This window comes from Takifugu rubripes, chromosome 21, assembly GCF_901000725.2.
Source record: "Takifugu rubripes chromosome 21, fTakRub1.2, whole genome shotgun sequence".
NCBI classification, from domain to species: Eukaryota; Metazoa; Chordata; class Actinopteri; order Tetraodontiformes; family Tetraodontidae; genus Takifugu; species Takifugu rubripes.
The window spans coordinates 15,249,767-15,273,079 of record NC_042305.1 but is presented as its reverse complement, the minus strand read 5'-3'; the positions used below and the strand labels follow the sequence as shown (position 1 = coordinate 15,273,079).

At 44.4% G+C, this 23,313-nt stretch overlaps 2 protein-coding genes across 3 annotated transcripts; both read right to left on the bottom strand.

The window, feature by feature from the left end:
- Positions 1 to 2,071: 2,071 nt before the first annotated feature.
- camsap1b (calmodulin regulated spectrin-associated protein 1b) lies at positions 2,072 to 17,248 on the bottom strand. Of its 2 annotated transcripts, XM_029829090.1 has the most exons (19): positions 16,701 to 17,248; positions 15,752 to 15,918; positions 13,891 to 14,153; positions 12,498 to 12,659; positions 12,270 to 12,350; positions 11,891 to 11,923; positions 9,840 to 9,981; positions 9,557 to 9,696; positions 9,339 to 9,435; positions 8,471 to 8,618; positions 8,132 to 8,214; positions 7,955 to 8,039; positions 5,527 to 7,792; positions 5,268 to 5,404; positions 4,969 to 5,192; positions 4,766 to 4,868; positions 4,568 to 4,677; positions 4,134 to 4,252; positions 2,072 to 3,983 (listed from the first exon to the last, which is right to left on the bottom strand). In XM_029829090.1, exons 2-19 carry the CDS (start codon positions 15,915 to 15,917, stop codon positions 3,687 to 3,689), a joined length of 4,656 nt encoding a protein of 1,551 aa, XP_029684950.1. In that variant the 5' UTR covers position 15,918; positions 16,701 to 17,248; the 3' UTR covers positions 2,072 to 3,686. The 2 variants fall into 2 exon arrangements, with proteins under 2 accessions (XP_029684950.1, XP_011614278.1); XM_011615976.2 differs by lacking the exon at positions 11,891 to 11,923.
- Positions 17,249 to 17,979: 731 nt separating this feature from the next.
- On the bottom strand, positions 17,980 to 23,197 carry ubac1 (UBA domain containing 1). Its single transcript, XM_003975108.3, has 10 exons — positions 22,748 to 23,197; positions 22,126 to 22,246; positions 21,973 to 22,046; positions 21,728 to 21,835; positions 21,524 to 21,626; positions 21,215 to 21,323; positions 20,801 to 21,071; positions 20,632 to 20,718; positions 20,288 to 20,426; positions 17,980 to 20,183 (listed from the first exon to the last, which is right to left on the bottom strand). Exons 1-10 carry the CDS (start codon positions 22,883 to 22,885, stop codon positions 20,068 to 20,070), a joined length of 1,266 nt encoding a protein of 421 aa, XP_003975157.1. The 5' UTR covers positions 22,886 to 23,197; the 3' UTR covers positions 17,980 to 20,067.
- Between the last annotated feature and the right edge of the window lie 116 nt (positions 23,198 to 23,313).

Genomic DNA, 23,313 nt, shown 5'->3' with positions numbered 1-23,313 from the left:
ACTCCAGGAGAAGGCCTCAAGCGTCCCACCGATGGTTCCCCATCTCCACCGTCCGACCTGCAGTCGCACTCTTTGGACAGTTTTGTTGCGGCAACTTCTCCAGCGCAACAGTCCCGGGAAACACACCGCGAGTAGGAGTGAAACGAAGGCCGCTGCAGAGGAGTGAAGCACCTGAAAGAAGCAGCAGAGGAATCAATCGGACCCATCCATCGCTGCAGGGCTACCGGGCCACTGTTGTGACCTCTCACATCTTCAGCGATGGAAAAACAGGCACAGCTGGATTTATATAAGGATAAGTTCCCCCAAATAAAATAAAAAAACACTACATTTGTCCAGCGGAAATTGAGTCAGAGTTCATTCTGCTCGCAACGTGCTGCCCTGCAGGTGGAAAATGACATTTCTTTTAAATACCAATAAGGACGACCAACCACAATTATCGCCTGTGGTGGTGTTGGTGCTGTTTCTGTGGGTTTTAGAATTTTAAATCTGCTCCATCACGAGCATTAAAGCTGATGAAACAAAAAAAAAACAGGCGTACCAGGAGTCAAGGAGGTGTTTGGTCTTGGTGGCTCTCAGCTCCAAGATGAGGGTAGATGGGTCCCAGGGTTGGAGCTGAGGGCCACCGAGACCTGAGGGCCTGCCAGACCTGATGTGAAACCAAAGTTATTTTGTTCTCAGAACGGTCCAGGTCAGCTAAAAGGGAGATAAATGTATGAGGACCAATTGTTGCTACGCTGCTTTTTGTTGGACTGAGCTACTCAGTCCACTGAGCGCCATCTTGTCCAAAGCTTTTGAGCAGTTCTCCGCCAGGCTGAGCTCACTCAGGACTTCTGGGTGACTGAAACAGATCTGAGGTTAAGTTGGACTATACCCGCTCAGCCATTCTAGTGACCAAAGCCTTGTCAATCCTGGGCCCGGTCACCAAGGTGAGGAGTTGAGCTCCGGGAAATTATGTCAAATCAGCACCAGAGCTAAATAACCAGACCCAAATGCTAATAGGGAAGCGGAACAAACATATTACACAGAAATGTGTAGTGTATTGTTTAAGTTACACACACAAAAGAAATTGGTCTGGAATTGGACCGTACCTACCACCGTTTGCTTCTCTCTGCCCCATTTTAACCAGCACATTTTGGTGTCTCTGGCGCCCTCTACTGTAGATAATTGGTAATGTAAATCAATTAATTACGTTTACAGAAGAAATTTTAAAAAATCTGTTCCGGATTCATGGCAAAACCTCGCTCCTGTTTTCATCCTGCAATAATGATTAAAAGCTAATATATGGACATTTTCTCAGCTAAATCTATCGGAAAGTCTGTCGGTAATATATTTTAGTCTTCACTGCCCCCTGGTGGAGGTTTGTTATATTACAGCAACACTGCACCGTAAACATAACGGGATGGATTCTGTTACTAACGTGACACAAACCACTGCAACCGTCAAAAAGTGTGACAGCCCTTCAAATGTAGCACAAAGTAACATTTATGCTACATTTGCTCCTTTGTCTTTCACAATTCATATGAATCTTTTAGAAATTTCAAACGTAAACTGGCAAAACATTTCCAAGTATATAACACTGATCAATTTCCATCATATAGAATTAAAGTCCTTACCTGAAAGTATTTTCAAGCAGAATATAACCTGCCCTTCAGCGAAGCAACACTGGCTCCATGTTCACATTTAGGAGCAGCAAAGAACAAACAGCAAAAACGGTGAATTCGTCAGTTTCACTCTGTTATTTCTTACACGAGACATGTGAGCACTCACCCTTCTGCTGGACATGTCCAGACGACCTGAGGCAGCAGGCATGAAGACGAAATGGGACAGAGTTGACATCGCTGTGGTTACGAGAGTTGAAAGGCTGTTCCAGTTGGTAAGGAATAGCCACTAACGGATGTCATGATTTCAGAGGAGTGCTGGTACAAAGGTTATCGGCTCAAATGGGGAGCAAAAATAATGCAAAACAGCAGAAAAATTAAACCTGTTGTCTAATTTTAAGAAAATGAAAACAGCCAGGCGGACTGACAAATGACACTATGAGAAAAGAATTTTAAAAATGAACATAGGCTACTTTAATTTACTTGAAAATTTATTGTCAGTGCTTCCATTTGCAAAATAAATAGATGGCATGGAATTAAAGATAAAAATCAACAAGGATGAAAAGTAGATGTGTTAACAAAAACGGTGAGCAAATGCTAGTATCATCATTTAGTGTTGATAAAAATACACTCTCATACCAAATACCCCCCTCAAAAATAATTCGAAATACAGCAAATGACAAATCAAGTATAGTGTCGTTTTTGGAGACAGTAGTAACGTACAAGACGGCCTTCGAGTCGAACAGGTCAGCATTCAATATCGGTGTTACGGAGCAACGCAACAGCACTGTTACCCATTCCAAAATTCACCAACAGAAAGTAAAGTGCTTGTGCAAAACGTGTTTGTTCTCCAGGCCGATGGATTTCTGTTTTCAAGGACTTCTGATGCAGAGACACACGACGTGGCAGTATTGGTCAACACTTTGGAGGAATGTTCTTTAATGTCGAGACACAACTGAACCAAAATGCGGCCCCAGTCGCACAAATCCTCTGTAAAAATATCAAATACTGTCATTCAGAGCAGTTACGGAGCGTCACACAATCAGCTCTTCACAAGTATGTGTGTGTGTGTGTGTTCTGTGGTTACGATTAAAGACAGGGAGGAAGAACAAAAGTCCTCGGGGAGGGACATCGGGGGACAGAGCTAACATTGCATGACAGAAGCCATCCACAAGTGTTGGTGAGTGCACCTCTAACAGGGTTCAAGAGTGTCCTGTGGAGAGAAAACAAAGCTAATCTCTAAACATCGGAGAGTTCTCGTTATGATAAAAACACATAACATCAGCTCGGACTCCATATTACATCGCTTTAATAATATAAAGTTAAAACCAAGAAAAAGAAGCATTTTCTGTGTACCAAAATAACATTCACCCTTACGACACCCTCAAGAAAAAGGATGCGTTAAAAATTCAAACCAAAAGGCTTTTTGACCACCAGCGGGAACATCTGCGCGCCTCTGTTCGCGTTCTGGGCGTCAGAGGATCAGCCGCTCGATTAAAAGGAATAGACAACAGTACCATGATGAATGAAGGCCAAAGGACGTCTGAGGGACACCTGAGCAGCTCCCCCGTGACAAAAGAAGAAAATCGAGGCAAAATTGGTAATGCCAGCCCGGCTTGATGGTCCGCACAGGAAGAACCGTGAACCATTCACGGGGACAGAAACAGAAGCGTCTCCACGTCGCCCAACGCCGTCTTCAGGGCCGAGGCTGAGCTGGCGACCGAGACGGTGCTGGACTAATAAATAAAATACATCCACCAGGTGATGAGACAGAAGACTCCACAGGCCCGTGTGTGGTTTTGGAAGAGGGAACCAAACCAGCAGATAGCGGAGCACGCCGGGACCACGGACGGAGGAAGTGGATTCAGCGTGCACTGGTCTGTTTGAAGCACCTTCCCGTCAGAGTCCCCCCCGGCAAGGCACGCGCGTCTTTGTCCCCGCCTCGCTCCTCCTACGGTCCAACGCCACGGCCGCGCCCGTCCAGCCTGGCCGCGAGCGACAACGCCGTCTGTCCAGGACACGAGCAAGATGGGAAGGTATGATGATAGGTAACCGGTTCTTTTTTTTTTTTTTAATAATTCAGGGTCTTTATTTTCCATTTTTCTTTGGCACGGAGGTTTTTTTAGCCTGCCACAGGTGGTTGTGGATGGTGATGGCGTCCACGCTGACCGACACGGTCTTGGCGGGGATGACGGTGAACTGCTTTCGGTCCGAGTTGTACTTGTACAGCTTGTCGATCATCTTCTTGCTGATGCTCTTAGGTCCAGTGCCTGTCAGCTTTAAGATCTCCTCCGTGTCGGGGAAGTACGAGTAAAGTGCCCTGAATTGACAGCCGCTGTCACGAAACAGTATCATCAGATGGTTGGACTCGCACTTCTCCAGCTCCTGGTGAGAAACAAGGCGAATAAACAGTTTGAAAACAGGATTTAAATGTGCCTAAGACGGCAGGTGTTTCTTGTGAAAGGCCTGTTGACCCTAAAATAAAAGGTTGTTTTTAATGAGAACTCAGACGGTGAGATGTGTGACAGAGCCCACCTCTAGGATCTGTTTCTTCTGGGGCTCATTGACTTTGCCGGCCAGGCAGCAGTGAGAGATCGCGTTGTGGATGATTGGTTTGTTGGACTTAGCGCTAGGCTCCTTGAAGAGCTTCAGACCTGAAATATATGCCAAAAAAATGAAAACCAAAGGAAAATCAACAGGAATACATCACTTCATCAATGCGAGTGGTGCCACATCCATTCTGACAGCAGGCCTGCCCTCAGAACCGCCATGATTTCACGACCATAAGGCGCCCTTAAAAGTCTTCAATTTTCTCCAAAATGGACGGGGCCCCATATAATCCGGTGCACTTTATGTATGTGTTAAATACAGAAATAGCACCCGTAACTGAGACTGCGCCTTTTAACGCGGTGCGCCTTATGGTCACGAAACTCCGGTAGTTCAACCCGTCAGGGTGCCCGAGCCCTCACCGGTGTATTCAGCCTTGGCAGTGGTGGACGACGCGGTGGAGCCGTTGTCCCAGTCCCTCTCTGTCGCGCGGCTGTTTACGCTGCCTGTGAATGACTCCACGGAGTCACAGCTGGAAGCAGCGGCAGAAATAAGACTTCTCTTTCACATGTACATGAATGGAAAAGAAAACAAAACCAATAAAGTGTGAGGGTGCTCACCGCTGGGATCCCGCTCCCCCAGAGTTGATGCTGTCTGCCTCATTGGTGGCAGCAGACGCCAGCGACAGGCTGGAGCCCGACTGGGCGTTGCTCAGGTTGTCGGCTGTGTGAAACAAAAAGGATCCGTAACACTTAACGGCGTCATTACTGCAGCAGACAGAAAATAAGCGTAAAGAAACCACACTAATGAGCATTTGTCTTACGTGTAGAAGAGTCCTTGGAAACGTCGATGGAGGACTCCTCTCTGAGGACAGACTTGGGTCTGGGTCTCTGCTTTGGTTTGGGGGTTTTGGGTTTGAAGAGCTTCGGCGAGAGCTTCTGCTCTTCAAACATCTCCTGCTGCTTCCTCTGCTGATATTCCTGCTTTATCAGCTCTCGCCGCATCTTCTCCTCTTCTTTACGCAAGCGATCCTCCTCCGCTTTCCGTCTAAGAGAGACCAAACTTTTTCCAAACCTTTTCTAGAATGAACACAATCTGCATTGCGTGGAGACCGCGGCGCACCTTGCTTCATCGCGTTTGAGCTCGGATTCTGCTTCCAGCTGTTGTCTACGCAGTCGAGCCTCCTCAGCTTTCTTTTGCTGTTTCAGCAAAAACGCCGCCTTCTTTTTAGCCAGATCCCCCTCTGCCTTCCTGTCATCCTACAACAGGACAAAGAACCTCACTGACTTTTCATCTTTATCTGGTTTTTCCTCCCAAAAGAGAAGCATTTACCACCTTTTGGTGGCTTTACTAGAAGCAGAAAGTCTTGTAATGCCGTTACCTTGAAGAAGAAACCCAGGACCGACTTCTGTTCTCCTTCACCGCCCTCTGAATTTGCGTCCTCGACGGCCTCGTCTTCTTCAGATTTCAGCTCGGACAGATCCACCTCTATCAGGGGGGCTTTGCTGCGTGGAACCTCTGATGGTATGTTCTCCCTCCCTGAACCGTCTGATGAGTTGAGCTCGGACTCTTTCATGGTGCTGGAAAGGCACTCTTCGAAGGACACTTCTTGGGCAGCCACTGCAGTCAGGTCTACTCGAGTGGGCAGGCGGATATTCGCTTCATCGTTGAGTCTGAAAGTGGTGTGCACATCCCCCGGCCTCTCGGCTGTCTCCTCTTTCACAGGGGTTCTGGGACTCTCCCGCTTGGGGGATCTGCCCCCCTCTAAATGCCTCGTTTGCGGTAACGTCTTGGACCCGCTGTGGGCTGGGTGGAGGGCCTTGGAGGCCACCCGGCTCTGCTCCTTGCCTAACTTTAGCTCAGAAGGTTTGGACCTGGAGCCTCGGCTGGAGCTCAGCTTGGGTGGTTTCCTGGTGGGTACAGTGCTGCTTCCGGAGACGTGGTCCACAAAGTGAAAACTTGCACCTGCCTTTGAATCTCCATTTTTCTCAGCGGCAAGAGGAGGAGTTGGAGATGCTCCAGGGGGAGACTGTACATTCTGTTTTATCAACAGCTCCTGCTTCAGTGACACCTGCATCATCTGCTGCTGGATGCTGTTGATGGCTTCGTTCAGCTGCTCGATGGAGCGACTGCATTCGTATGGGTCCAGTTCTTCATCAGGACAAAAGTTTCCATTGTTTTCCTTCTCATCTGCTTCTAAGGCACCTGGCAGGAAGGTTCCCTCCAGTTCTCTGTCTCCCTTTTGTGTACCCGCACACATTAATTCTTTGCTTGGAGGTGCTTTCTCCCCACCCAATTCATCCTTAGGAATATCAGCTTTAAGAGGATTGGGAAAGGCATCGCTCCTACCTCCATCTTTTTTTACAATGTTCAGGAAGGCAGCCTTCCCGAGCTTCTGCCTCTGTCTGGCCATCAGCAAATCCCTTTTCTTCTTCTGGTGCTCGATCGCACGTCTCTTCTCTTCCAGCTGCATATGGAGCTGAACAAGTTCCGAAGCCAGCACGTTCGCAGAACCGCCACCATCGCCCGTACGAGACCACCCGCCCATGGGAGAGGAGGGGCTCTGGTCTCTTTTAAGTCTCCAGGAGTTCAGGGGCCCACTGCTTTCTGACCCATCTGGAGTGGTCCTTTGTGAGCTGGTGGCACTGGAATATAAGTCGTGATTGCTGCCGAAGCGCTGCTGCTGCGCTTTGCGTTCGGCAAAGGAGGTCATCCGTACGCTGCCGCTGGCCATGCTGCTGGCCTGGGAGTGAGTGCTGAGGCAGGGACTGGAGCGCCCGCTGCCACCATTCAGGTCTTTGTCCTCGTGCTCTTTCACATTCATGTCTTCTTGTAGTTTGGCTGATTCTTCTTCTTCATCGTCCTCAAAGGCTTTCCTGGTCCAGTTGGGGTCTTTAGTGGTAACAGCTTCATCCAAGTCTTCCTCTTCTTCATCCTGGTCTTCCAGTTCTGTGTCCATGACTTGGCAAGACTTTGATTCTTCAGAATCGGACTGTAGATAAACCCCAGCTGACTCTTTGGATGAGGGGTCTATGCTACTAGTAACAACAGGCCTAAAATCTACCAGACTCTGTAAAGGCTCCACTGACATGTCTTTCTCCTCACCAGGAGGAGGATACGTCTGGTTCATACTGCATGGAGGTTTTCTACGAACAGCTGACGTAGAACCATCTCCTCTGTGTAGAGAGCCCCATCCTGAAGAACAGGGCCCCTCACCACTCTCCTCCTCCTTGTTTAGGCATACAGACTTCTCTTTAGCAGTTTTGAGCGCGGCAGGCATCAGGGGTTCCAGGTAAAACGTATCCGCTGCAGGTCTTGGGTCAGTAGAGAGTTTGGCTGCTACTGTTGCAGCTGGTTGTGTTGCATCAATCCATTTGGGCATTAAGGAAGCATCAGTCCTGGTAACTGCCAATGTTTCTTCTTCATTCTCTACGTGCACACTAGCATGGAGGCCATTGACTCTGCACATGGCAGCCTGTGGAGGCTGGTTGGCAGCTGGCAGGTGTTTTGGTGTGGCGTTGAGAATGTTGGAGGCCAGGCTGTCTTTACTTATGGAGCGAGCCAGACTCACGCTGTCGCCAGAAGCTCCGTCTACGTCCCCGTCTGTGGCTGAATGAAACATGAAGGGACTCAGGGTGGACAGCGGTCTGTGGAAAGAGTATAAAAAAGAGAGTAGATTAAGTTGATCCTTTTTCATGGAAGAAAATACATTTTTTTCATGTAAGGTGCTTAGAGTTCATTAACCAACCTGGTCAGTTAGTTTAATAAGCACAGAACCTGAATCAAAACGTTAAAGGAACAGGACAAACCTCTGTCTTTTGTCAGGCCAGGCAACGACAGAGCCTCTCGGCTGTCCATCTGTTCCAGTCAGAGAGTTGGATCGGTTTCTCATACCTAACAGCAAAAAGTAAAAGCATAAAAAAACTGGCCAGAAATCCTGTAGCCTTAAATTCAACAGTGAAAGCTGTGAAGAACTCTCTCCCTACCGTTACCATCCTCCTGCTGCTTTTGCTGCCTCTGTCTGAGGGGCAGCAGTGGGTGGGAAGGACTGAAGGATGGACCTGCCCTCCTGGAAGTCAAGTAATCCTTTTTTTAGCAGGTGTGCAATTAACAGATGAGATTTGCAGAGACTTAAAAGACTTAAATTCCTTTTTCTGTCCCAGATTTACTGCACTGCTACCTACAACACAAATCCTGGGGCTGTGTAACATATTGTACAGGAAATAAAACCAAGGTATCAGGGCCTATCACTTCAGCTAAAGTAGTGAGTTAAAATGCAGAAGATGAAACAGAATGATGTTGATGTGAAGTGAGAAAAAACTTACGGGGTGTCGGAGTCTTCAGGGTGCAGGAAGTACCTGTTACACACCTCTGGGCTGTTCTGGTTATCAGGGTTGGCCAAGAAGCTGCGCTTGGTGGCGTTGGAGATAGGCACTGCTGGGCGGGTACACTTAGGCTGACATACGACTCGAGCTGATCAAAGGAAAAAAAAGGAAAGTCTTTTTATTGTCCATTTTGTGTTTAAGAAATTGCTTTATAAGATTACCATTTTAAATGAAACGTGTGGCATGACTTTGAAGGGGCAATAAGCAAAATCCATCGTGTTAGAAGGAATTTTTTTTAAATCGCTATGTGAACATCTGAAGGTGTAATTTCACCCGGAGTGTAACATGATGACACCTGTGTGTGTGATCTCCAGCTCTTTGTTAAGCTGGTCTCGCTGCGCGTTCACGTACATGGAGCACTTGGCCCCGTCTGTAAACGGCTACAGCCAGCGGGCATATCTTCAAAGCGAAGATGGCGGAGATCAGAACAAAACGTTCACCTGAAGACCAGGATCCGACATGACCTCTAAGGAAACAACGGTCATTGGCGAAGAGGATGTCGGATAACGAAAGGGAGAGAAGCCGGATTAATACTGTGTTTGCACTTTGCAGATCTTGGTTCACAGACGAGACGGGGGAGTGGAGAGCAGAGGTAGAGGGAGGTGAGGCTCGTGACACTTTGTTTTGGTCTACAGACAAAGCACAACAGCGAACCTAGCAGAGAAAAAAAATTGCTTATTGCCCCTTTAAGCTTCATAAATAAAAATGATGTTTATCAAGCTATGACTACTTGAGTTTAAAAAATATTAGTGTGTTAAAAGCAAAACTATGAATAATGTGGAATCTTCTTCAAGAGTGCGACACTTACAATCTTTGAACTCTTGGAGATCACGAGGTTGGACAAACTCTGGTTTGACTGTTTCAAACCACCAGAACAGTTCAGCTATGAACACCATAATGTTGTGCTGCACAGGGAGCAAAAAACACACATTTTAACCAGTGTAAACAGACTGGTGACTAATTCTATGTCCTTAGAAACCACCAAAAGTTACTTCTATTTACTCTAAACAAAAGCTGTGCTTGTACCTTGAGCACCAGGGGGGAGTAGAGCATGTCCTCAATCGTCAGGTAAAAACTTTTGTTCAGGTACTCATTGGCAAACTCTCTGAGTAGCTGGATGTTGTACAGGCTATCAGCGATGGATGGGACTTCCTTCAAGCAAATATCTAATCAAGCAGGAAAAGGTCAGTCCAGGATACAGCTCAGTGACCCGACGGCTATAAATGCCACACCAACTGGACTGGGACAGTAGTGCTAAAAATAGTGGCACACGGGGATATTGGTGTCGATGCAGGAAATCACAGCATACCCTCCAGCTTCATGAGGTCTGGGCAGTAGCAGTGGACCAGAGTGAGTAGAGCCGCTCCGTCACAAATATCCCTCATCAAATCTTCCAAAACTCGGAAGAAAGGCAGCTGTCGGCCAGATGCGTGGTCCCGACGGTACCTTACCTAACCAAAGATAGGGCCAATGTGAATGCAGTGATTAGCGTCACGTAATCCATCAAGTGGACGCCCCATGTTTGAATCCCAAAGCAAACAAAAACATCCATTTCTACTGGTCAAACCTGTATTCAATTTATTAAATAAATTACTTTTTACAAATGTATGGGAATGAAATCGTCTGTCTTCTCGGCCACCATGAAGAGAGAAGCTTGCTCTAACAACCACGAGAAGGCAGAGGTGCTGCGACATGACCAATACAGACGGGATGGAAGATTTAGGCCTGCCAGTCAAACTTGGCAACATGTCTCAGATGACTGGAAACTTAGAATCACTGACCCACTTATAGGTACGTTTAAGTGTGTGAATAGAAAACACACTCGCCCCAGTTTGACATGCACACACTATGCAGGTAAAGATGGACTATTATCGCTTTACAGTTCACAAAAAAACACTACAAATATCCAATGACAAAGTTACATTTGGAGCCAAATATAGTTAAACATATACATCAAAAACCAGTTAATACCCAAACTACTGTCCTTTAAGCTCTTTCATAAAGACTTAAGCACGATCATTATGGTGCTATTTTCCCGCATCGTGTTTAAACATACAGCATATGAAATGTTTTTTGCAGCAACGTAGTTTAATAACAAGCTGCACTGACTGTAAAGAAGCAGTTCAACTGTGAATCTACGAACACTAGATCCAGGATTTAGGACCTCTGTGGGGTCTTTTGCACACTAACACATCGACGACAGGATTTTTTTCTTTAAAAATACTGGAAAAGTTTGACGGCTGCTTAATCTTTCTTGGGTTATGCAAGTAGAACAACTGCTGTGCTGGTTGTGCAAACAGAGCAGCTTTGCTCTGCAGACTAAAACTCACTGCTGCATACTAATTTTCAGAACTGGTATTTGGGTAGCTTCTATAAAGCTGATGAGTGAAGTGTGGAACCAATATGCATTAGGTAACATGACAAATCTGGCAAAGGTCCATTTTATATTTGAATATTTTTATGCAAACTACATTTTAAAAAAGAAGACCATGTATTTATTTTTAAGTTAGCAACATGACTGAGAAAAATCCCTTTTTGAACATTTGTAAAACCAGATAATTCCTGAAAAATGTAAACTTCCAGGCTGGCTTTTGACACCATATAAGGTATCTGGCTGAAGTTAGAGAAAGAGGTTAAAGGAATGTGTGACATGCTCTATACCAAGCAGTACTTACTCAGCTTGTCACGTACCTAACCGCCACATACCTGTCACATACCTAACTGTGTGAGAGCAGCCCTGCCGATAGCAGAAGCTAATCGCTGTGATGGTCGCGATTGCATTGACGCGATTCAATCGATTTCTTTTTTATGCCACTGCAACACACATTTTTTGCTCTCTAATACTGAAAAGGGCTTATCCTGAAGATGAAAGACCTTTCCAGGCAACGCAAAGCCTGCATAAAGCCAGAATCTACAGTCAAAGGAAGTTATAGGCATTGAGGAAATTGTGTGAGAGCAGAAGGTAGAGACTGGAGGAGAGAATATCAAGGTAGATCAGAGAGGGGTCAAGGAAGAGACTGCAAAGCAACGACAATATGTATGCATCTAAACTCTCTTTGATGTAACACAAGCATACTGTCACTTTTGAATTTTGCTGATAGTTCTGCATGAAATGGCACAGCACACATTGTGTAGCTAGAAGTACACGTTACTTCACACCTGTGTGGGAAATTCACCACACACAAAGGCTGAATTATAGTAATTCACTTCGTTGACACACCGGCTACAAGCAGCACAGAATGAGCGTGGATGAGCCATGGTGGAGTGTGCGCACACATCAACACAGGACTATGCGTGCAAAAGGGGAAAGGAGCAAAGAAAATGGAATTATAGGGAAGGGGGAGCTGGCATCCAACTTACAGGGACTAGCTTCCAATACCATTTGGAGGGAGACTATCCAGTGTGCAGGGATAAGAGAAGGGAGGAAGGACAGTTGAAGAAGCAAAAAAGATCAACAGGTCAGAAGCAAAGACAAGGATTTGATCTGTTTCTGGTGTAGAGAAACAGAAAGCAGGGTCAATTCCTGAATGCCATTAGGAAGAAACTTTCCTTAAGCAGACTAATGACTGATGTTGTAAACCACGTTTTTGGGGTTTATAAATCTGAAAAACCTTAATAAAAAAAGCATGGTATTAAATTTTGAATAAAGCTACATATGGACCAGCAGAAATATGGGGAAAAAGTGGTAGAAATGTGATCATTTTTCAGTTTCTCTGCAGTGGTCAATGGCCTGCTTTACCTTCTGATGGCTGGGAGACTCCAGAGGGTGATGCTTGACTTTATGCTCCCTCTCTGTAATCTCCCTCATCTTCATATTCACCTGCAGAGCAAACCTTGTGTTAGTGACATTATTTCAAAGAGAAACCATGACACACGCCAGTGATCCTAAACTAACAATGTCCCTCTTCTTTTGTGACAGAAACTGAGCTGCTGCTGAGGGGAGTTAGTCGTGTCTGTACATTCAAACCTTGTTAATCCAAAAGACCATAGCATCCTCCAGGTCAAAGGGCAGCTCTTTGGAGGCTCTAAAAGTGGAGAAGCGTTTGACAGAAGCCACCACTTTCTCAATGCTGATCATCTCCACCGTGTAGGCCATCATCAGAGCATCGATCATGGACATGTGAGCACTCTGAAGTAAGAGGGGACAAAAACACAATCCAATTACTTTGGTTGCAAGTCAACTGCACTTGAGATTAAAATAGAGACAAAGTTTGCAACCTTAAATAAACTCTTCCTAACAAATCTGAAAAGCAACAATTCCGATTTTATTCCAACTTTTCCACACACAGCCTCTCAGTCCGGTTGAATATCATCTGAGTAGACATTGGAAGAATGCCTTCAATGTCTTCCTCATAGTTAGAACACAGGTTTTCATACTTTCCACAACAATAGAGCAAGTACCACAAAATCTAACGTGAATGTAAAATGATTCCAGCCTGTGCAAGACGCTGCTGCTCTAATCCAATGTATGAGGGAAATGGACAGTGATTAGACTAATTATCATTATTAATGAGTTGTGCAGCGCTTTGTGTGGAAACAGAAAAATACCATTTTGGTATCGGGGAGGAACATTCAAACATTGAGAAAGGACAAGGACAGCATTTAGTACTGCCATCTTTTTATGATCATGATTATGTAGAACCTGCCCCAGCCTGAAGTATTTTAATAAATTCTAAAACTGTAATAAATACAATAGACAATCTTAAGGTTGTTAAAATAAAACTATGATGGTTTGGAGGGATGTACCTCTGAATTGAGAGCTCAAAATCAGGTAGAACACAATGATGCACCGACTGGAGAATGAGACTCAGAATAAAAACGTATAGTTCTCTTTACTGCAGCTTGGAGGTTTGTGTGTTTAAACACAGGCCCGCCTGGATTATGTTGTCAGGCTGCATGTAGGAACAGACTAGGAGTGACTAGGACTCCTGAAATCAAGGTGCAACAGCTTCCTGGTTCCATCATAAACAGAAGAACCTAGAGCTGTGACTTCACTGTGGGCAGATTTTTGAATCCACATCAATGCAAAACAAATCACACCAGAAAAAAAAAGATATCAGCAGGAAATTGTGGACCCCTGTGGGGTTTTTTTCATCCTCCGCCTGAGCTTTCTGCTCCCACATCCGTCTGTACAAACAGTCTCAGTGTAAACACCTTGAGATTGTGCAGCCGCTGGTGAAAGAATGAGAGGCGTTATGTCTCCTACAGATCCCTGCGCTGCAGGAGAGGTGCAAGCAAGCGCGCATGTTGACATTTAACCTTTAAAGTGGGCCGAGTTACATACCCAACTCTGTTACTCTACACCAACGCCGTCACCTTTAAATCAGGTTACTTCGGCCACTCTAAATCCAGCAACTCACCATTTTGATGGGCATGCAGGAGAGGTCCTCATCAGCGACGGGAGTGTCATCACTTTCCACTACATATATTCCTTTTCTGGAAAGGCTGTGGATGACAGACATGTGGGACTGAAGCGAGGCCGCCTGCTCCGTCTTCAGGATGAGCGAGCAGACACGGCAATAAAGCTCAGAGGACAGCAGCAGGTGAATGACGGGGGGCTTGATGTGCTCCTGGTCATACTGGTCTGTATAGAACGGGTCCCTCAAGTCCTCGGGAATATTTTCTGCAAAGGAAAAGGGAAATTCCCAAGTAAATTTTGCACCAATCAGCTCTACGTCCGTTTGTGTGGAATGACAGGTTGGAACACTGCCTCCAGTTCTTCTAAATCATCTCTCAGGTCATGTTTCCTCTGTGTTCTGCTGTCTCCAGCGCCCATGACAACCGTGATTATTATGACGCCAACAAGCAGGTCCGTGTAGTAGGTGGTTACAGCGCCAACATGGAGGAATGTGAGGAGCCAAAAGCTCTCCATTTATCATTTGCATTCAGTTCACCTGGAGCAAATACGGTCCTGTTAATCCCATTTGTGAAAGGAAACGCAGACTTTTTTAAAGCAACAAGTTATCGCGGCAGCAAAAGTTGGGGAGAAAACGGGATAAACACACCTCGGATTGGGTTGCTTTGGCTGGGAAGTTGCGCAAACCCAAAAAGCAGATCCATATAAGGGCAGGAGGCGAAGCAGGCAACTTTAAACATGAAAGGCTCATTTGTGCGCTACGATGGCATTTATGACGCCTCAGAGGAATAAATTATCCACGAAACCTATCCAATGTAGAAAAAAACCCTGCAGAAGTAACACAGCAGTGTTGAATCTGCCTCCATGCTGAACTCAAACAACATTTGAGTTGTTTGCACACACTCACACACACAAAATGTGTGTGTGTGTGTGCATGGTGTTCCTAAGGTTTGCCATGTTTGATGGATATAAAGCAATGCTTGTGATCTCGTGCTCATAAAACCTAAGCAGAAGAGCACGCAGCTTCCTCAAGCATGCTTTTGTTGGTGGTAATAAGCTATGAATAAAGGCTGATCTGCACAGTTGGCAACAGCAGTTCAGTGAGAAAATGTCAAAGAGGGAAAAAAAGATGCCACAACAACATCTAACATTCAGTAGTTTGGTCATTTCTGTCCAATTTTGTACTGAATTTGAACATGTGTTCAAACAAAGGGGGCAGGCTGGGGTGAGAATTCACGTCTGACTTCATTCCAAGGACGCTGATGACCCCTGGCAGCAGCCGCCCACCCCGCTGCAACCAGGGAGAAACATTTATTAACTGGCAGGAGCCGGACCAGAGGACGGAAGTGGGATTTGAGCTTATGCAATTAGACGAACACACGAAAACACTGAGATCTGTGATTTAAAAGCATACACACATCTGCAGCTATTGGAACCTTTGCTCTGTCTCTAGATGGACTCTAATGTGAGAGCTGATAATGAGTCTTCATTGATGACATTATTTAGTCTTCTTATTGATTAAGGGAAAACGAATCACCTGATCAGTGTGAGGGGTTAAGACTACAACAGTTCTGCTCCACCACCCCACCAGGATCACCACCCATTCAGAAGGGCAGCTACAACCAGGCAGTGATGTCAGCACTGTGGATCTTTAAGGATCAATGATCAAGACCAAAGTAGAGATGACTTATTGCTGGTTGTGCTAAACTACAGGGTGAAATATATCACCTTAAACCCATGCAATCTCATGAACCAGCTGAAGAACAAGCATTTTGTCTGTGCTATTGCAATAGTGTAACCACTGAAAGACAAAGGATTAAAATCCTGATTTCTCTCTTGCATCCACCACCCTGTATATTACTCACCAATGCCATAAGCTTTGGCAAACAGCCATCGCAGGTTGGCTGCTATTTTGGCTCTGGCCGAATCATAGAGTTCCAAAGGAATGATGTCCACTGTGGCTTCAGCAACGGCAGGAATATCCACTTTTCTCCTGCTACCATTCCCACCGGCAGATAAATCAACATCCATCCTGAATGAAGCATAATTAATAAAGAAAGTGAGGCTCAGTGCTAAACAAACAGAACTGCAGCAGTCAAACCTGTCACAATGCTGGTATTTTACTTCTTTAGTTTGCTGACTATGAATACAGGGTGGTAGCTGCTGATCTTAAAATCCTCTTTTCCAGTCAATTAGCCTTGCATGTGCTAGTTTAGCCATAAGTGCCAGAGTAAGCACTACTGCAACTGTGAGCCTCTTTATTCTGTCAGAGTGTGTGTGTGTGTGTGTATAGGGGGGGGGGGGGACTTCTCATTAAAGCACAATGAAAATGAAGTTTGAGAGATGTGTGATCAAATTTATACAGAGCAAATCGTGTGTTTTGGCATCATTTTAATTTCAGCAACTTGTCTTGACAGGTTTCAAGAAGCCACCTGCACATTCCAACTCACAAGAAACGTGAGTCAGAGCACAATTGTCAGAAGGCAGTATTTTGCCACTAAATAAAAATAAATCTAGTGAAAGTTAACACAACATTGGCATTGATATTGAATGCAACATTGGCAAGTTACGTCCATCTGTTGTAAACTAACGGCATCATTTAGGCTGGGTGATAAGCAGAATAGATAGTTCCTAATTACCTACAATGGATAGAAGATTGCGGTTGTGATAACGTAAAATATATGTTAATCTGTATAGCATTTGTTCTGTTTACCAGCTAAGCGTTAGCCTGCTAGCGTGTAGCTAGGCAGTTCGGGAGCAACGTCTCAGCCCCATGAATGACGTTGGCTAGCTGGCCAGTGGCATCAAAATTACCTTGAAAGGTGTGGTGTATTTCCAGGTCGCCCTTCGCTTAAGTTCCGTTGGTGGTAAACAATTAACCGAAGACCTGCCTGGCTTTATAATGGGCCGTTGGGCAGCGAATAGCGTTACACCAGGAGCAGCGGCGCATCATAGCCACCTAATCATGCTAGCAAGGAGGCGAGCCCGAACGGTCTCCTCCCAGCAACACGACCCGATTCATGGCCTGTGTGACAACAACCCAACGGCAGTCTTCCCGCTGAAAATCGAAAGGACTCTCCAGGCAATTAACGCGACGTACAGATGCACCACAAATTGAAATCTACCTCCGTATTACACGCCTCATGTTAGTCAACAGCTACCTGCCCATTTTTGTCAGAGTGGAGCCGCGAGGACCGGAGGCGTGCGCGCGGAAACGTTGACTGGACCAGTCTGCCGCTAAAGGAAGACTGCGCATGCTCGTTTTCCCTTTTGCCAGACAATCTCCCTATTTTTCTCATGTAATCGTCGGCCAAAACGCATACGGCTCAGTTGGTGCTATTGTGAGAGCCTGCTTTGCCCTGATTTCCATCAAAATTGCGGCATTGTTTTATTGGTCACTGTACTGCCCCCGTGTTGTTGTCAAACAGCGCCGCCCAGTGTTTAAAGGTGGGAGGTGCGCTTCAGAACAGCCACCAAATCAATCAATTAACGTATGTAAATTAGGTTTTATATTGCAAAATAATGGACATTTAGACTGGTGTAGACACGCCACACGCAGCCTATGTGCATATTAAAAACAGCTGTGCTTGAAGGTTTGTGAATCAAAATCCATATGTATAAAGACTTAAGGTCACACCAAAACACACATGCTAAAACAAAAAAATCTTTACTTGTCTCTTAACTGATAAACTTGTGAAATAGCTGCTGATATGTAAACACCCAGGATGTTGAAATAGTGTTTCCTTGCCAAAGAAGAAAAATATTTCATTTTGCTTCATGCCTCAAAGAGGAGAGAACAAAGTGCTGGGAACTCCAGAAAGAACAAGGCTGCTCAGCAGGAAGCCAAAGCAGTAGATCACCTGATTCAGAAAAACCTGCCACTTGTTTCTGAGATCAAAAGACCGCATTGACTGAATCTGATGTCCCAACGCAGCATCAGCTCACTTAAAACATCCAGGGAGATGAAGAATCCTCCCTCCTGCCAGAAGAGGCCGTGGAGAGCATAAGCAAATCACTTGAGTCGGTCTTCGTTAAAAAGAACCGGAGATCATTCAGCGTAAATGAGGCGGAGCAGTTTGATCAGGTGGTTTCGTAAAAGCAGGCATCAATTGCTTTTTATTACAATTCCCTGTAGGGAAAACAACCTATACAGAGTTTTTAGCATGAAGGCACTAAGACAAATGTGTGACTAGTACATTTAAAAGAAGCACTTGTCTTTAGTTTGCCATTATTGACCTTGAAGAAAAAATGAAATCAGTGACTGTTGCCACAAAAAATAACTTTAATGCAATAGTGATTTCATTTCCAGTCCTTATGAGGCTATGGGATGAACAAACTGAGGGTATATTGCATAGGTTGTTAATCTGGGACAGTCCTTATTGAAAACTGAGGGGAGATGTGACTCCTACTGATCCCTAAAATTCCAAACAAGGTCTTTTTTGTTATTTTTGTTTTTTCGCAGAGTGAACGTATCCCAGTGTTCTGTGGACATTTCCCCCTCCTGTCATTAGCTTTATGATATTTTGGAACACTTTTTCTGCACAGGGCAGACTGTACCTGCAGCTGAAACGGTGTATTTTAAACCACAATGACTAATGTTTTTAGAATGGTTTGTTAAAAAAAACCCATTTGAATCATGTCATTTTCACATTTAAAGTTGAGCTTCAAAGTGATCTAAAAGATTTTTTTTTTTTTAAAAAAGAAGCTTTTCTAGGTTGTCTACTATGATGTGATATAGATTCACAGTAGAACAGACGCGCTTCTCTGGAAACAGTTAAAAACGTTCAATTACGGCATCACCAGAAATGTGTTAAAGCCATTTTCAAATGTGAAAATAGGGGTGATGGGTAGCAGAGGTCTGTTGTGAGGACACATTGAAAAGAAAAAATAACATCTCAGCCTCCCTGAGCAGAAAGTCACATCAACGTCACGTTTTAAAATGATTAAATAAAGCAAATCCAAAGCTTGGCAAAACAAATCCCTCTCCAAATCGACCTCAATTCTCAGTACAACCAGGAGAGGTTACACTCTTCTGGTAGCTGGAGAGTTTTAAGTAATCAATACAGAGGCTAATATTGTAGAACTATTAAAGTTCACACTGCTCTTAACACTCACATTATATTCCTTTACAGGACAAACTTGGTATTGCACAAAGTATTTTTTTAGCTGGGTATGATAAATGACAGAAGGCAGATTATACAGTAACATTTTGGTTTGGTTTAACAGCATAAATGTCCATCGCTCTAACAAAAACACCCCAAAAACATTCTTTGTTTTTGTCTCAGACACGATCTATTGTGTCATGAAGATGAATTTCTCTTCACATTCAAAGGTTATGAGACAAACTCCCCCCCCCCCCCTTTATCTTATGAGGCTCAGTGTCATCAGGCTGTCCAACCTTCTGAGGCAAAACACAACCTCCGTTTAACCTCCGCAGCACTGCAGCCAGTGATATTTATAGAGGTGAACAAGATCTAAACTGCAACATGTTCATCAGACATTCAAGAGCACATAAAAAAAAAAACCCAAAAAAAACAGAGGCCTGATACATAATGGTTTTGTAAAAGCACAACAATTACTTACTTAGTTGCAGCATCTGTCTAAAAAGGTAAATAAATATATCTGGGACAAACCTCACACACTGCTTCGTCATCAGCCTCCCAAGTGTTTACTTCAGGAAAAGGTGATGGACAACAGTGGATAATGACAAAAAAAGGGAGGGGGGGTACGACAAGTCCTCCATAAAAACCACAGATGAACTGATAATTAAATATAGCAAAAAATACAAAAACAGTTTAAAGTGTAAACAATAAAATTGCTGTTTTGATGTTATTTTTTGCACACAACTTATATAGAAAATAAACCCAGACCTTCATTAATATAAATTTATCTCATTAAAATGTAAAAACATTTCCTCTTGTATTATTACTGTCACGTTTACATTTTTTGTATAAGCGTATTTACTGTACTGTTAATAATAGCTATTTGTAGAACATCTTTCATTTCAATACATACTTTGACTCCATTTTTGTCTTTACAAGGACAAAACAATACTTTTGTCACACACACACACACGCGCGCACACACACATTTACACACTCGAGCCCCCAATATCATCCTACATGTGTACAAGCTGCCACAGTCACACAAGTTTGGGGTGGGGGGGTTGTCACCAGAGGGTCTATGTGCGATTGAGGGTCTGGAAGATTCTGGATATTTGAAGCATGACAGGACCAGTCTCTGGGTCGTTCATCCACTGGGTGCTGTTTAGAGGATTCTCCAACATGTCTTCAAATGCTACACACACAACCACACACACACACACACGTGAGAAGCAAATTCAACATCTGTAATGCTTGGTGACGTCTCAAGCTGGCGTTTCTGAACAAATCTGCTTGTACCTAGCAGAGTCTTTGGATTGGTCAGACCCAACTGGACCACGGGATTCTCCAGAATGGCCTGGAACAGTGGGCTGTCAGTGTCGATGCCTTTGTCCATGTCTTCTGGAGAAGGTTTTCTGTCTCCCAGCAGCCACTCACACTGCAAAGAAAACAACACCCCGTTGCATTTTAAATTTAAACAGGATTTAGGTCACTGGATCAGCTGGCTTCTACATTCCAAACTGCTGCAGTTAATTCTAGTCCATAAAAATCTTTACAAACAGTGATTAACCATATTGTAACCAGTTAAAATAGTAACTGTAATGTGTTTTTGTGTTGTTTTTTTTTACAGCAAGGACACCTACCGCAGCATCTTGCTGGTTATTATTCACCCTTAGAGCATCAACCACCTCCTTTTCATCAAACCCCATCTCCATCAATGCAATGACAGCCTGCAAAGACAAACACAGGTCAACATTAGAACTGTATGGAAAAGCAGGCAATGGTAACTTCCAACTGGGTGACGCCACACACTCTTGAGTCTGGCCTGAACTCCCGTTTTCTACGGATCCTCTTGAAGATCTCTGTGAGCTCATCTTGTCGGCTGCTCTCCTCTGTGCTCGACTGACTGGACAGGCTGCGTAAAACCTTGGGGCCAGAAGCTGAGGCTGATGTGGAGGGGCCCGCTGTGGCAGCAGCAGCTGCTCCTGCTGCCCCAGAAGAGTCGTGGCCAGGAATTGGTGCGTCTACAGAGGGATCGTCCACGTGTTCAATAAGCCACTCCATTGCCTGGGTCACGGACATACTGAAGAAAGGAAGGAAAATGAAGACCAGAAAAGCAACCAAGAGTGAAAGCCATGCATATTAGAGGTATTTGTATACAACAAACGTATCTGGGGCTCTTCTGATATTGGACAATTTCAGAATATAGTTAATCATTAAACATACTGGTTCAGTCTGAGAGCTTTGATCGCTCTGCTCTCAGGAAAACCCATTTCAGTAAGCTGCTGGAGGGCTGTTTCATCTACCCGATCCTCTTCATCTTCATCCAACATTGCTACAAGTAGCACAAAGACCAGCTTAGAGCATCGATGTTTACTTGGATTACTTGATGTTTACTGAATCTTCTCATGATCTTATCAACAACTACACGTGCACATAAACCATTTTCATAAATATTTGATTTAGCTGATAAATGAACCTTTCAGACAGTCAAATAATTAATACAGACTAGATTTAAAGAGTTCGATGCCATACCATTGGCCTTTTTGAAGAGTTCGACAGCATCAGGGTTCAAGGCAAGAAGTTTCTGTGCAACTTCAATGAGAGAAACCAGGATTTTGCGTAGTTCTGTCTGAAACTAGGACAAAAACACAAGTGCATTTGCTTTTAACAAAGGCTACAGAAAATTATATTTTTTTCAATAAATTTAGATTTACGTAACTTTAGTTAGAGTCTTACATCTCTGATGTTATGCTGGGTAACAGTGCGGTCCGTGTGGCGTGTGGTGAGGCTGGCAGTGGCTTTTAAAATTGCATCCTTGTCGGGAGCCTTATTATCTTGTTTCTTCTATGAAAATAAACATAAACAACAAATGATTAAGATCTGGCTAAAATGTAAGAAATTATTTCAAGCTAAAATAGTAAGATAAAACCATGATGACTCAAAGCCTAGTTCTATATTTCAAATCAATTGATGAAGCGCACTTTTTCCTCTGAACTAACGTCTCCCATCTTTGGAAGGGTCGGCGGTGGTCTTTTCTTTATGAGCAGCAAAACGTCTGTAATACACAAAAAAAGGTGATTTAAATGGCGACAGATCAGAATCATTCCAAAGGACCAAGACAGGGTGATACTTGCCTTTTTCCTTGAGATTTTCATCAGCTACAGATTTGGTATCAGAAAGGACGCGTTCTGTAGCAGCATGTATGAGTTTATGGTGGGTAAGTGTTTTCGGGTCTTCTAGCTGTCCATGCAAACACTAAAGGACAAGCAAAAAACCAACACACATCAGAATTTATATCCCGATAATATTCAATGCTCACCACATTGATACATTCAATAAGGTGAAGAAAATGTCTGGAAAACACGTTTATATGATGAAATTCATATATAAGTGTATTCTTTCCATCAATATCTACCAGAAAAACGGACGCATTGTGTTTGGAAATAAAACCAAGAAGTATAGTAGTGATTTTGATATGCTGCTGGAATGAAGAGCAACATAGTCTGCCAGTAAAGTAGGATTCCTTCAGGACTAGCTGCAGCGAACAGAAAAGACTCACTTGGGCTGGTACATAGCCTGACAGAGGCAGCCAGTCTACTAAATTATAAATAGCAAGGACTTCCCAGCAGCTATAAATAAAAGCCAGCGACACTGACACTGGCGGTGTAGAGAAGACACACCAGCCTGTAAACATCCCAGACAGAAGTGACAGGATAAAAAAAAAAGGCAACAAGGGAGACTCCATCCACAGCCTACTTGTTTCAAGCACTTCTCCTTCAGTTTCTCAATAGTGGTGTCTTCCGTCACCTCCTCCAACCACTCTGTTCCGTCCATGGTGCAAATGTGGATTTTCAACACTTTGCCGGCAAAGATCTTCTCCTCCTGGACGAACATGACTGCAGCCTTCAGGGTAAAGAGTACCAGTCCAGTGACGTCTGAAAGCAGCAGTTGCTATGTGCTTCAAGGCAGGCTAGCAGGCTAACGATAGCCGTCTTTCTGTAAATCCGACAATCGGGCCAGAGCAACCGTCGATTAGCTGAGAACCATTTTCGGTTTCCCCTGCCGCTTTTCGGTCTGGTTACAAAAGGGTATCTCTGTGACAACCGTGCTGTTTGTTGTTCGAGACGAACACAGGCGTCCAACCAGCAAGAACCCTATTTTTACTGTAAGGTTTGAACTTTGAACTTCACGGGTGTCGGTGCGAAGGCATCGCGGGAGTTGTAGTTTTTAAAGCCACAGGGCGATCATCAAGTTGTACTCAGCCAGACTGGATAACGCTTGTTATACTTTTAAAAACTCAACGTACTGAGATGGCAATATAC

Excerpts from the sequence above, each read along its gene's own strand:
- camsap1b (XM_029829090.1), bottom strand. The coding sequence starts at position 15,917 with ATGGATGTTGATTTATCTGCCGGTGGGAATGGTAGCAGGAGAAAAGTG. Across the intron at positions 5,405-5,526 it reads TCCTGGGTTTCTTCTTCAAG|GATGACAGGAAGGCAGAGGG; the intron begins GTAACGGCATTA and ends GTCCTGTTGTAG. Across the intron at positions 4,678-4,765 it reads GGGGGAGCGGGATCCCAGCG|CTGTGACTCCGTGGAGTCAT; the intron begins GTGAGCACCCTC and ends CGCTGCTTCCAG.
- ubac1 (XM_003975108.3), bottom strand. The coding sequence starts at position 22,885 with ATGTTCGTCCAGGAGGAGAAGATCTTTGCCGGCAAAGTGTTGAAAATC. Across the intron at positions 21,836-21,972 it reads ACGTTAGTTCAGAGGAAAAA|AAGAAACAAGATAATAAGGC; the intron begins GTGCGCTTCATC and ends TTATTTTCATAG. Across the intron at positions 20,184-20,287 it reads CAATCCAAAGACTCTGCTAG|CATTTGAAGACATGTTGGAG; the intron begins GTACAAGCAGAT and ends TTGTGTGTGTAG.